Below are 12,493 nucleotides of genomic sequence, written 5' to 3'. Positions count from 1 at the left end.
TCCGACAGAGAAGCAGATATAGATTTTGTAAGAGATAGCAGGACAAATTGTGTGTGTGAGCTCAGGGGGGGGGAAATTAGAGAGGTTGAGTCGGCCACAAACAGCTTATTTCTCTCTCCCTTGCTCCCCTGTGGATTTATGGCTGTTGCATTGGCCTTTGGGCTCCAGGCAGGTCTCAGTGTGAGAACCTCCGAGCAATACCGCTCCCCCTGTGTGTCAGCGTGAGGCTGCACATGCATATAATAATGTGCACACACACAAAAGGCACAACAAAAGGAGAGAGGGTCACACACCTCCAAGAAGAAAGGTGTGTGCACAGACACACTCACAAAGAGAGAGAGGCAGAAAAGTGAGACGATTGTATGCACGCACACACACTCTCAAGACAGTGTCAGACACTCCTGCCCTTGACACAGTGCATTTACTGAAAGAGAACACTTTGTCCTCCACCACTGATGTGTGTACGTGTGTGAGTGTGTGTGTGTGTGTGTGTGTGTGTGTGTGTTATTGGTGTAAGCGAGGGTTAGTCCTCCTTAATACCTAGCCTGTGGGGGTAATTAGGAGTGCTGTGCCTCGAGGAGCCTCTCGCTAAATGTTTTCACCCCTCTTCTGGACACTTACTGTTTATCTCTGGTGTTCTGATGTCTCTGCAGCCTCGACTGCACACTTACCACACTCTCTCTCCTCAGCCATTCATCTGTTGCTGTCTCAGTTTCTCATTTAAATCAATTAATGCATCTCTTCTTCCTCCGCTCTCCTTTCTTTTTTCTTGCTCTTGCTTTTGTCCTCTCTACCTTCTCTCTCTCCTATCCAGTTTTATGATAATTTCCTCTTCCTCACGTCCCCCTGTGACTACTGCCTGTCTGCCGTGTCTTCATTTTTTTTTACACCCCTCTGACAGTTGCTTTCTTTCTTTCTGACATTTCTTTCTTTCCCTGGGGCACGGCAGGAGAGAGGTAAAGGCACCAGAGCTGACAGCAGTACAGAGGAATGGCAGGCGGTGCGGCCGCAGGGTCCATAACAACCTGTGTCTGTCCCCATCAGATCCTTACTCCGGCATCCTGACCACAGGTAATGTGAATATCATCCAGTAACGTGTAATATTATGCAGAAATGTTAAACCACTGCCTAGATGCATGGCAACAAATAAATAAATATGAATTTACAGAGAAATATATATATATAGGGAAAGTTCTTTTTCAGAAATGCCCTGATACACACATGCACACACTTCGGTGTATTTGCAAATGAGCTGCCCAGTTCAACAACAGCAACAAACACAACCACAGAGGTCTCTCCCTCATTCACCCTTCCTCATTTTAACTCTCTTCCTCACTCACACACTTTCATATGCACACCAAGTCCCTCACTTTTTGCCTTGTCCCCCTTATTAAGCGAATGAAAAATAATAAGGATGCCCATGCTAAGGTGGAAAGTGAGAAACTGCAAGAATTGCGCATTTGTATCTTTAAATTAAACACACAGCACAGCAATAGTAGTATACACACGCGTAGTGACGGATCGTTGTTGCGTAATATATGTTTTGATGGATATGGATATGACTTTGGATTGTATGCATGCATGTGTGTTTGTTTGTGTCCAGTCTAGTCTAATCATTTTTCAGACCATCATTTCAGTTCGGAAGGCATGGCAGTCTGACAAATAAACACACACAAGAGACAGGATAATCATGTATACATCGCCCTCAGAAAATATCAGTAATGAGATGTGATTTAAAGCCTCAGTCTTTCTACAGTCACGCACACATTGGAGAACTGTGTGCAGTGTTCTATACATGGATGTTTCCTGTCACTGTCTTTGGCATTGTGCATAATTAAGGCTGGCAGTAAGTTTGCTCTGAGGGCTTTTTTCACCTACTCAGGTCATATTGACATTTTCTAAGGCAATTACTTCACGTTGAGCCTCATTTAGCTGCTCCTCGACAAATATTGATACCAGATATTGATGATTCCACAATGAAATAGAGTGGACCATGGTTTTCATTATAATTTAAAGAACATGCCTATTAACTGGTAACAATAGTCTGGATGTCTTGTTATACAGTCAGCCATGTGAAGCTGATTTTTTTTTTTTATTTATTTATTGTATTTGTTATATAATGTCTGTTTATATTCAGTAACTATTGGGATTTTTATTGACTAAAGCTGAATGTTTACTCTTTTACAAACCTCAAGGCAGTTGATGTTTTTCTTCTTCTTCTTCTTCTTTATAATTGTGTTTTATTTCATGGTAAATGAGTGCATATTATATTTCCATTATGTAGGACTATTGGGGCTTTGTGCAGCCTAAATAGCAGATACAATAATTGCCCCAGAAGTGTGACACGCAAACAAACAAGAGTGTATTCCATCAAAAGCTGGGCCTATACTGCATGTCCTTACATTAATCAATGGAACAGACACCGACATTCTGTTGCCTATTCTGATTATTTGTTACTGTGTTGTTTGCAGGTGTGAGCACTGAAAACAGTGAGAACTGGTGCTCTCAAATCAACCGGCTGCAGCAACTTCTGGACAAGCTGGAGTGTCAGGTATTCAACATTTCTTGAACCTGCAGCGTATTATGATGCAGACTGATGTGACTATTACTGAAATTGAAACTGAATTACAAGGGTAATTTTTAAAGTTGCTATGTTTACTTTTACATTCTTCAAATAAGGTCGCTTTAGGCTCAACTGACAAAAAATATAGGGTAAGGACGTAATTTATGAGTCAGATTGATGATTAGAACCACATAGACTCAACAAATTACACGCTGATTCCATATTTTTTACCAGTTGTGTCTTTCCTTATTTCAGTCGGCCCACTGCAATTTTAAATACTCCTCTTCCAAAGTATTCAACTCCTCTGTATTTGAAATCACATCTATAACACATTTTGTAGGATCTCTATAAACACTGAAACTGGATCATTGTCAAATTCTGGAGCCATTTACAATGAACAGTCCGTCAGCAAGGGGGGAATAAAAGAGTAATCTTTCTTTACTTTGTGTACTTCATAGTGTGATTTACCACATTTCTCTCCAGGATCAAATGTCGGTATGGTGTTGTGCTTTCATGATTTTGCCTCTTATTAGATTTAGTTTTTATTAGTGTCTGGGAATGCTTCAACAGTCACATTAGACTAAACTGATTGCATGGTTTCAGAAATGGTGTGAAAATTTTGGATAAATGTCCTTGAATGGTCCTAATGTGTACCTGCAGTAATGTAGATAGATAAAAATGTGTGTGTTGTGTAATGTAACATGTTTCATGTCTCTATGCAATTTAACACTGACAAAAAAAAATAAGTTTGAGACTATTATAATTCACATTAATTTGATCAAAAAAGGGACAAAGAATGAGTACACAAGCACAATGCATTTCTAAAAGGCGTTCAATTCTGAGAACATGACAGGAACACAGTGCACATCCATCTCTCGCCATTTGAGCAGGTTCCTCTCCTCTCTCACTCACCTCTCATTCTATTTTCTGTGACCCGTTCTCACTGCCACGTCCTGAAGCCACTCTCTTTCACGCTCTCCTGCCCTCTCTTCTGCTCTATCTCATTCTTGCGCTCCTCACCCTTCTTCTTTATTAACTCGTGGCATTCATGTGTCTTGAAGCTGTTCGGTCTTTGGCCCCTTTACAGTCTTTCTTTCTTTCTTTCTTTCTTTCTTTCTTTCTTTCTTTCCAGTATTTCCTGCATTTGCTTTTCTCCATTTCTCAGTTTGTCAACCTGTGGGGGGTTCGTGTGCAATATCAAAGCAATTCATAACCTGGAGCATGTTCTGAAGTGCAATATCCATCGACACGCCTCAACCCCACTACACACACACACACACACACACACACACACACACACACACACACACACACGCACATGCACATGTGAGCATTCATTCACATGTGAGCATTCGCATGTGATACATTCTCTCACATGCACACACTTGCGTTCAGTATACTGTCGTCCATTATTCATGGCATCACGCCTCTGTCATCTGTTTCTATAGATACACAGTATAGATACATAACAAAAGACAACCCAGTCACCAGAATGCAGGATTGCCACTTGATGTTCCTGCAAACCAACAAATAGCCTATGTTGAAATGTCATCAACATTCAAGATCAACATTCAGACTAATAGTCAATATGGTGGAGCCTGTGTCAGTGTCACATGACTGTTAACATTCATGCATGCGTAAACACTGGCTGATGTTAGCTTCTAGCTACTTTATCCACCTCTGTTTGCTTTGTTTAGTTTGATAGCCACCAAAACTACTTGGTTATGGCCAAGAAAAGGTCATGGTTAAGGTTAGGAAAGGGTCATGGTTAACATCATGAAACATCAGGTTAACATAAAACATTATCATAAAATCATGGCTGTTGATCCAGGACTCAAACCCTGTTCTGCAGAAGCAAAGCCTGTTGATTGTACCGCCTGACCTATTTCCTGAAGTGGCATTTTTTTCTCTCTTTATACTTTGTCACAAAACTTGAAAATGTGACATTTCAACATATTGCAGAAAGGTAAAATGCCAACATTTTTTTTTCTGGCAACTGGGCTACAAAAGATAGATAGGGTCAGAAAAATCAAATCATTCATCTGATGTATTATATGTTCTTCTGGGTATGTTTTTTTCTTCAAAAATACAATTTCAATTTACTTCCCACAGTGTAACTATAATTGACTCTTGAATGTCAGTTGACCCCATCATGCCTTTGCTTTCCTATTACATGTGCAGCTCTAAAACAGCGGTGGATAAAAGAGTGGTGCAACACCATAGCAAGAGCTGCCATCCATTTATTCAGCCAATTTACCCATGTATTTATCCCATTTCTGTTCTCTTTCTCGACACAAATGCAAATGACCCATCCTGTACGTTGCATCAGCGCTCAAACTGTTTCCGCTGTCTTGCTTCATCATGTAACCTGGCATAATGAACACTTTCTACTACAGAATCATGACACTTTTTTATTTGAAAGATGTGGTGGACGTCTCATAGTTTCATATTCATGTTTGCAATGTTCAACTGTTATCCACATGTTAATGAAATCCCCAGTGCTGTTCCAGTAAACATTAACAAAAACGATTCCTTGGCTTTGCATTCACCGCAAAGCCTCATTCGTCACACAAAAGACGGAAATAAAGAGTATGTGCTAGAACGTGCTGAGCATAACAATTTTTTTTTTTAATTAATTTATGGCAAAAGTACCAGTTGCAGGGTAAGGACAAATGGCTAATAGCATAACAGAGATAACTGGTCAGTGATTTATAAAACCATGAGAGCACCAGCATGGGCTCTGAGCCTCCCTAAAGCTTGTGTGGATAAAATGAGGATAAAATGTGCAGCACTGGAGAGCCTGAAAGTGTTTTTAAGCCCATTTTTATTGGAACTACTGGGACTTTGTTCATTTGAGTGATTCAGCTCTTTCCAGACAGATGGCTCTGCGCATCACTAATCTCTCTTTATCATAACTGAATGAACTCCACTGGCCTTTGCTCTTCTCATGATACCACCTCTCTGTTTCAGAGTCCTAAGCTGGAGCCACTCAAAGAGGACACACTGGCCAGCACATACAAGTCTGTGAGTCAGCGCTGATACCTGGATATTTACCTGGAATAATAATATAAGTGCAGCATTAAATAAGCATTTTGTGGAATTTTAGTTTTGATTAAGCAATATGGTTGTACCATGGACTGTCACACAGCTCGTTATTACACTGTATTTCTGAAAAGCTTTAGCACATTTTATGCATAAATGAAAATGTCTCTACAGGTGAACTGAGGCTAAATGATAAGTATTTGGGGTTAAAAAGAGACTCTGCATACGCGTTACGTGCATGCCCAAGATACACAACGGCATGTCAAATCTACCAGAGGTCGCACACTCTGATTGGCTGATCATAGGGGGATATCTGTGTACAAGAATTCACCACAAACTTCAATACAAGCGCTGAGGTGTTGCTTACATTATATTCAACTTGTGCCTTAGCTGCAGTGAAACAATAAGCTGCGTCTGAACATTTTATTGTTATAACCTGCCACGTTGTATTGTATGAGATATAATTCATATATTATCTTCCTTCACTCAGTAAATAGTATTGCTTAAATAACACATGAAATAGGGTACTTGTTTTCAAACGTCACCATGCAAGATGTTCTGTTCAAATTAAACAAATTAACATGTTACAAACAACTTTTTAAAGGAGTGCTGTGGTATTATAGCCATGATTTGATCAAGGTCAGGCTTTATGGTGAGGAATTTGCACTGCAGTCCTGAAATTTGACACTCGTGTGTGCCTGAGAGTCACAGACAGCACAGCAGTAGTATCTCATGGAACAGCGCTCCCTTTTGCATGTTGTTTCAGGTACAATGAAATACTGTAGACAGAACAGCAGCATGCTATTATAGATACTACTGTTGCATTTGTGTCGAGTAGACTTCAACATTTTATTGTGTGCTTTTGAAGTGTTCTGCACCTCAACACACATAAAATAGATGATAAACCAAGAGAGGCCTCAAATCAGGGCGGAACTGCTTGCATCTTCAAACTTTAGATGACAACCCACTGCAATCTTCAGGTTACAATTTTGGACTTGATGAGTGGGAAAGGTATTTATGTAGCGCATTATATTGCCTGTAATTATAGTGGAAGTCTGATGAAAGACGTCTTATGACAGCAATAAAAAGTGAAATGAGAAATGACAACAGCTAAATCCTCATTCTTGTGTCTGTACAGGAGCAGCTCAGGCACCACCAGCTGTACAGCACCTTTTCCAGTACCTACTGGCACATATTGTTTACAGTGATAGAGAATCATTTGCACTGTTGTTATGAACTGAATGGTTTTATCAAAAAAATAACATATTTGAAAAAATAAATAGAGTGAAAATGAATAAATAGATAAATAAATACATATATAAAATTCTAAAAAAAAAAAAAAAAAAAAAAAAAAAAGTGACAAGTATACCTGTTGGATTTAATATTAAACTAGTATCATATTACAATCACCATCATCATCCAAAGTGAGTGTGTGGCATTTTGAATGTAAAACAAAAAGGTGCACAATACTGACAGAATGGCACTCATTGACAACAGATGAAAATGTGTTGAATTCATTATCAGACGGCCTCGTGGCAAGGCTGAATGAAGCAGCACAATGAAATGCAGTCTCTCTCGCACATTAATAAACCCGTTGCCTCTCCACTGCGTATTCCCATGAACTCTAATCGCACCCCTAACTGCTAAATATACATTATCCACAGGCAGGCAGATACAAGTCTGTGACTCAGCACTTACAGATGTAGCCATAATGGAAGACTCACTGTTTTACCGCATGCAGTAGTGAGTCACTGTTGGAAACCACTTTGACCTGTTTGGAAAATAAAAGGGCCAGCAGGGCGGCGGCCCTTGGAGCGGGCGACATCTGTTCAAAAAGGAAACTGAATCTGTAGCAACTCCAAGGTGCTGCCCTCTAGCTCATCCTGACCTCCAACTCTCCTTTTGAGGACGTCAAGCTAAAAAATAATTTCCCTACAGCAATCAATACAGAAAACAATATCACTTTACTGTCAACATTTTCTTCTTGTCCTTTAGCAGGAGGCTCAAGGACTGATCTGATCAGCTGATTCAGAAACAAGTCTCATGTTACGGTTTCATTCAAATTTAGTTTTTTTTTTTTTTTTTTTAGTAATTTAGAAAGAAAAGGCTAAAATGACCACTGCAGTACAAATGAAGGGCTTTTTAATTTATTAATATCTGTGACAACTACCACTGCAATTATCAGGGGCACTATAAGGCCTGATGAGGTATCATGGCAACGCAGTGAATAAAGTTTGGTATGTAATCACTTAACAGCTTGGTGTGTTGCCGATGTTAAAACTTTAGAAACACTTCCTCAGCAAAGGTGCAAGGAGGTCGCAAAACAATAGATAAATAAATAATATATAAGTGTGGTTATAAATGTAATCTTGGAACTTTCTAGAACTTCGCTGAGAGATTCTCTGCAGTACAGATGAAGCCGCCAGCTCCTCGCCAACATAAAAGAAAAGTTTAAATTTTCAATTTCAGCTGCTACAGATGGGGTTATAAATCCTCCTCTGTTACTCAGAGCAGGTTTGCCCCCACTTTGCCCCACATATCCGTTCAGGTAGCAAAAAGTCCTAGAGCGGCACTAAAATTACTTTACAGTTGTGCCTCTGTCTTGCCTCATCCAGCTGTCTGCACTCAGGCTTTCAGCTGTATAGGCAAATAAAACCAGTACAAAGAATGTGCCTTAGGTGAGGGCGACGCTTTTTTATTTATATCTTATCTGTTGTTACAGATATCTGCCCTTAGGAGGGTACAAACACTTAGCCGTCAAAAGGTATCCATTCTGACAATATCTGTACACACTCCTGTGCCTCGGGGGCAATGTGCGTTTTATGCCTCTAATGGCACGCACACACACACACATGCACACACACGCACAACTTGATCCTTATGCACAACAGATTGTCGTATGCTTATCATCTCATTTGGTTCCTCTCTCTCTTGTCTCGGTGCCCTCAGAACATCCTGCTGGTTCAGCGGCAGGTGTCTGTGAATGAAGAAGATCTGGATGACTTCCGGAAGGTTCTGAAGAGCTACGTCGATGCCACCTCAGCCCACTCTGACAACCTGCAGTCAGTGGTTCTCCATTTTATTTTTAAATTAATCTTTTATTTTATTTTATTGTATTTTATTTCAAAACATCAGGTTCAGGCTGTTGTGCTCAGAAAGCCTTTGCAGTGCTGCCACATTCAGGGACTGGAAAGGAATCTGGTGGCCATTAATGAGCTGTGGGACAAATATGCAAAAATGCTGCAGGTGCAAATTACCCATCTGCATTTTCCCCAAATGCTGCTCTTGTATTCCCATCTTGAGATACTTCAATAGTATTTTCAGTATGTGAACCTTAATGGAGCAGCTTCATAGGAAAAGGAAGTTTGAAGTTTCACAAAAAGGTACACAACACTGAAATTTCATAGAAGTGTTGAAACAGTGCACGTATTTATTTTCTTTTACATGCACAATCTGCTGTGTGGTGTTAAGCTTTGCTGTGATTTTAGTAATTACCGACATCTCTTCTGCTCAAAACTCTCAACATTTTTCATGTCATCTACGTTTCCATCTTGCTCTCACGCTCACTCTGTTTCTCTCTTGCTCCACCTTCGTTTCTCCCCCTATCTTTCTGTCAGCGTGTCCGTTCAGAAGCTCCCAGGGAAGTCATGTTACATAATGTATGAGTTCTGGCAAGACCGCATCTCCTGGATGAGGTGGGTATTGGGTGTGTATGTGTATGTGCGTGTGTGTGTGTGTGGGTGGGTGGGTGTGAGTGTGTGTGTGTGTGTGTGTGTGTGTGTGTTAGTATGTTTTTGTGTGTATGTGACAGAAATTGGCAGCCTGCATGGCGCTCTGAGCTTTTTGATGGAAATGTTCCCCGCCACTGAAGATGAGCAGATGGCCCATCTCTCAGTTCACATACACACACACACACACACACACACACACACACTGTGGGACACAGACCTGCAGTAAATGATAGATTTAAAAAAAAAAAAAAGCACAATTATTATACATATTATAGTATATTCATTTAGATCTAGTATATTCATGTAAGTCTATATTGGCCTAAATTGTGTCCCAGACTTATCCCTGTTTTAAAACAAAGTTGAAAACTTTATTATTCATTCTGATTATGGTAAATTTTGCAGTTGGAGTAAAAATTTTGTGTTCATAATTGTTTACTTTTTTATACCTTTAATTTACTTATTTTTTATTGTATTATTATGTCATTGTAATGTTAAGGGGTTTTCAGTCTTTTTTATGTGATGCACTAAATGTGCTTTGCTTTGCCTACAAATATGCAAAAAAATTAATCTTTAAAAACATCCGTAGTGAGAAAATGAACTGTAGAATCGCCGAGAAGTCACTGCACTACAGCTAATGCTTAGCTCTGATTTGTAATCATCTCTTTTTTCACATTCTCTCTCTCTCTCTCTCTCTCTCTCTCTCCCTCTCTCTCTCTCTCTCTCTCTCCTTCTCTCTCTCCCCCCTCTTTGTCTCTTCAGCTACCTGCAGTCCAACAGCAGTAAAGACTTCCAGCGTTGTATCATTGACATGTTGGAGGATCCTGAAGTAGTATCTACCATGCTGCTTCCAGGTTTGTATGTGTGTGTGCGTGTGATCGTGCACATGTGTGAAAGCATGTGCACAGTATCAAATACCACGTCCATGACTGACCATGACCTAGAGAACCAGTACTCGCAGCCCCTACCTAGTGACAGAGGTGTAAAATCTGTTTTAACCTCCTGAACTATGCAAAGAAGGCATTTAGACTCACAGTGGAGACACATGGAGTATAGCTATAATGTTGGTGCAATGTGTAATGCAGTTTTTATGATATGGTACATGCAGCATATTGTCATTTTGACATATCTCCATAGGGAACAATATGTAGGTATGAGCAAAACTCACTTCAAAATGAAATACAATTAAACACATAGGCTACAATATTAATGCAAATACAAATAATACACAAGCACAAAAAAATGTTTATGCAAAAATCAACGGCCCAAGGTTTGGTAGATGGTAGCTGTTACTTCTTCGTTTGTTACATTTCTGAAATAAATACTACTACTACTACTTCTACTACTAATAATAATGATAACTTCCCTTTACTCCCTTTTGCATAGAGACAGTCCTCTGAGTGAAGACAGGTTTTTCAGACAGTCCTCAGTAGCTGGTCTTAGACTTTTCCATGGTGTATTGGCCGGTTTTGCATGATTGGTTTTGCGAGGCAGTATTCATGGGGGATACATTTTGTATTTTAGAATAGGGAATTAATTGCAGCCAACCACCAAACCTTGGCCAACTGAATTTTGCATACATTTTTGTGCTTGTGTATTAGTGGTATTTGCATTGATATTGTTGCCTATGTATTGAATTGTATTTCATATATCTATTTGCAGCTCTTCCAGTAATTGGTCAGTGTTTTAGCCAACATGGTGTTGACTGAGTGATTGCTTGGGTCGAGGCATCTGTGTATTTGGCTAAGAGCTGAAATGCGTCTGTTTATACTTGTCGTATTTATGCCCTTTGATTAAAAAAGATATCTGCAAGATTATATTCTAGAGTTGCTTCTATGTATGTTTGTAGGTAAGAGCAAGTAATTGGATGCCTAGGATGGATACACAAACAGATATTTGTGCCTGTAGACAACTTAAATAGTCCTCTAGCTAATTTAGCCTCTGGCAAGACATAGCTTTCTGGTAAATAACATTATTCAGGCCTGGAGTGAACTCAGGAAAACTTTTGGTAGTCATCACTCACTGCCCATATTAATAACCCTGCCTGGCATCCTGATCAGGTCCTGACTGATCAATTAATCTGTAATTTTAAAGCCTGGAAAGAAGCAGACTTAACAAGATTATATGATTTATTAGATGCAGGGGTGATTAAAACCATTTGACATGCTCAGAGAACAGTGTTGCCTTCAGGCCAGAGACTTTGTGAAACTGTCAAACCCTTTTTCCATGACATAGTGTGTTGTGTTATGGACAAAGGGAGTGTTTGGATCTTGGTCTCAATAATGATGGCAAAGAGACACTTTATTTGCCATGTCGACCATTAAAAACCATCTAAATTTTACACCAAGCTGTATGAGCTGACTGATAATACTATGACATCTTTAAAAACTAACTGGAGTGTGAACCTGAAGTTAGAAGAAGAGACCTGGAGCGATAATGCCATTCATTTTCTGTTTGTTATAGACACAGTGCAGTTTAATATACTTTATAATGTGTATGTATCTTCCTAAAACTGTAGAAAATTCAGTGAGGGTGTATCTGCAAAATTGCCTAAATGAGAAACGCTTGGTTCTAGACTCCATTGTGATTGGAAACGTGTACATTTGGGATTGAGGTATGTGAAAAGCTGTCACAGGTTCTGAAGTAGGCAATTAATGTCACCTCTGTGTGTACCAAGAGCATTCCCAAGCTCTTATCGTCAGCGCCAACAAATTATTCAGCCTCTATTAATGCTTGCGAGAAAAGCAATCATGATGAAATGGGTAGTCAGTGATCCCCCTTTAATTGGAAGCTGGTTCTCCCTGACCTTTGAAAAATTCAGCACTTCAGGGCAAATATGACCTGTTTGTTAGAACGTGGAAAGAGCCTGATAAAATGTGCCTGAACCAAGAGCCGTAACCCCACTCTCAGGGGTGAATTCACAAACAATGGATTATGGCGGCTGATAGCATCATGAATTGCGCATCATTTGCGACCACCATCTGCCCTGTGCCAAGGTCCGATTTAAAAAAAATTCTCTTCAATATATTACAGCACAAACACACCCATGAGGTTTTGCAGCTGAGTGCAGTTTGCCCTGTTTTGTGTCTGATTGCAGTCACCCATGTGGCAAAGTATAAATGCTGCCTTTGTGCTAAGAACACAGTAGGCAGGACAATAC

General features: G+C 39.8%; 1 protein-coding gene across 1 annotated transcript in view; it reads left to right on the top strand.

Annotated features, from left to right (window-relative positions):
* The window catches only part of necab3 (N-terminal EF-hand calcium binding protein 3), a 52,328-nt gene that overhangs the window by 32,442 nt on the left and 7,393 nt on the right, over positions 1-12,493 (top strand). The window contains exons 7-12 of the mRNA XM_030051981.1: positions 950-1,071; positions 2,472-2,551; positions 5,534-5,587; positions 8,555-8,667; positions 9,223-9,300; positions 10,096-10,187. Coding sequence (XP_029907841.1) covers positions 950-1,071; positions 2,472-2,551; positions 5,534-5,587; positions 8,555-8,667; positions 9,223-9,300; positions 10,096-10,187 — 539 coding nt within the window. The remainder of the gene's footprint in view (positions 1-949; positions 1,072-2,471; positions 2,552-5,533; positions 5,588-8,554; positions 8,668-9,222; positions 9,301-10,095; positions 10,188-12,493) is intronic.

Source organism: Myripristis murdjan, chromosome 5 (assembly GCF_902150065.1).
Source record: "Myripristis murdjan chromosome 5, fMyrMur1.1, whole genome shotgun sequence".
NCBI classification, from domain to species: Eukaryota; Metazoa; Chordata; class Actinopteri; order Holocentriformes; family Holocentridae; genus Myripristis; species Myripristis murdjan.
This window is presented reverse-complemented; position numbering and strand designations above follow the sequence as displayed.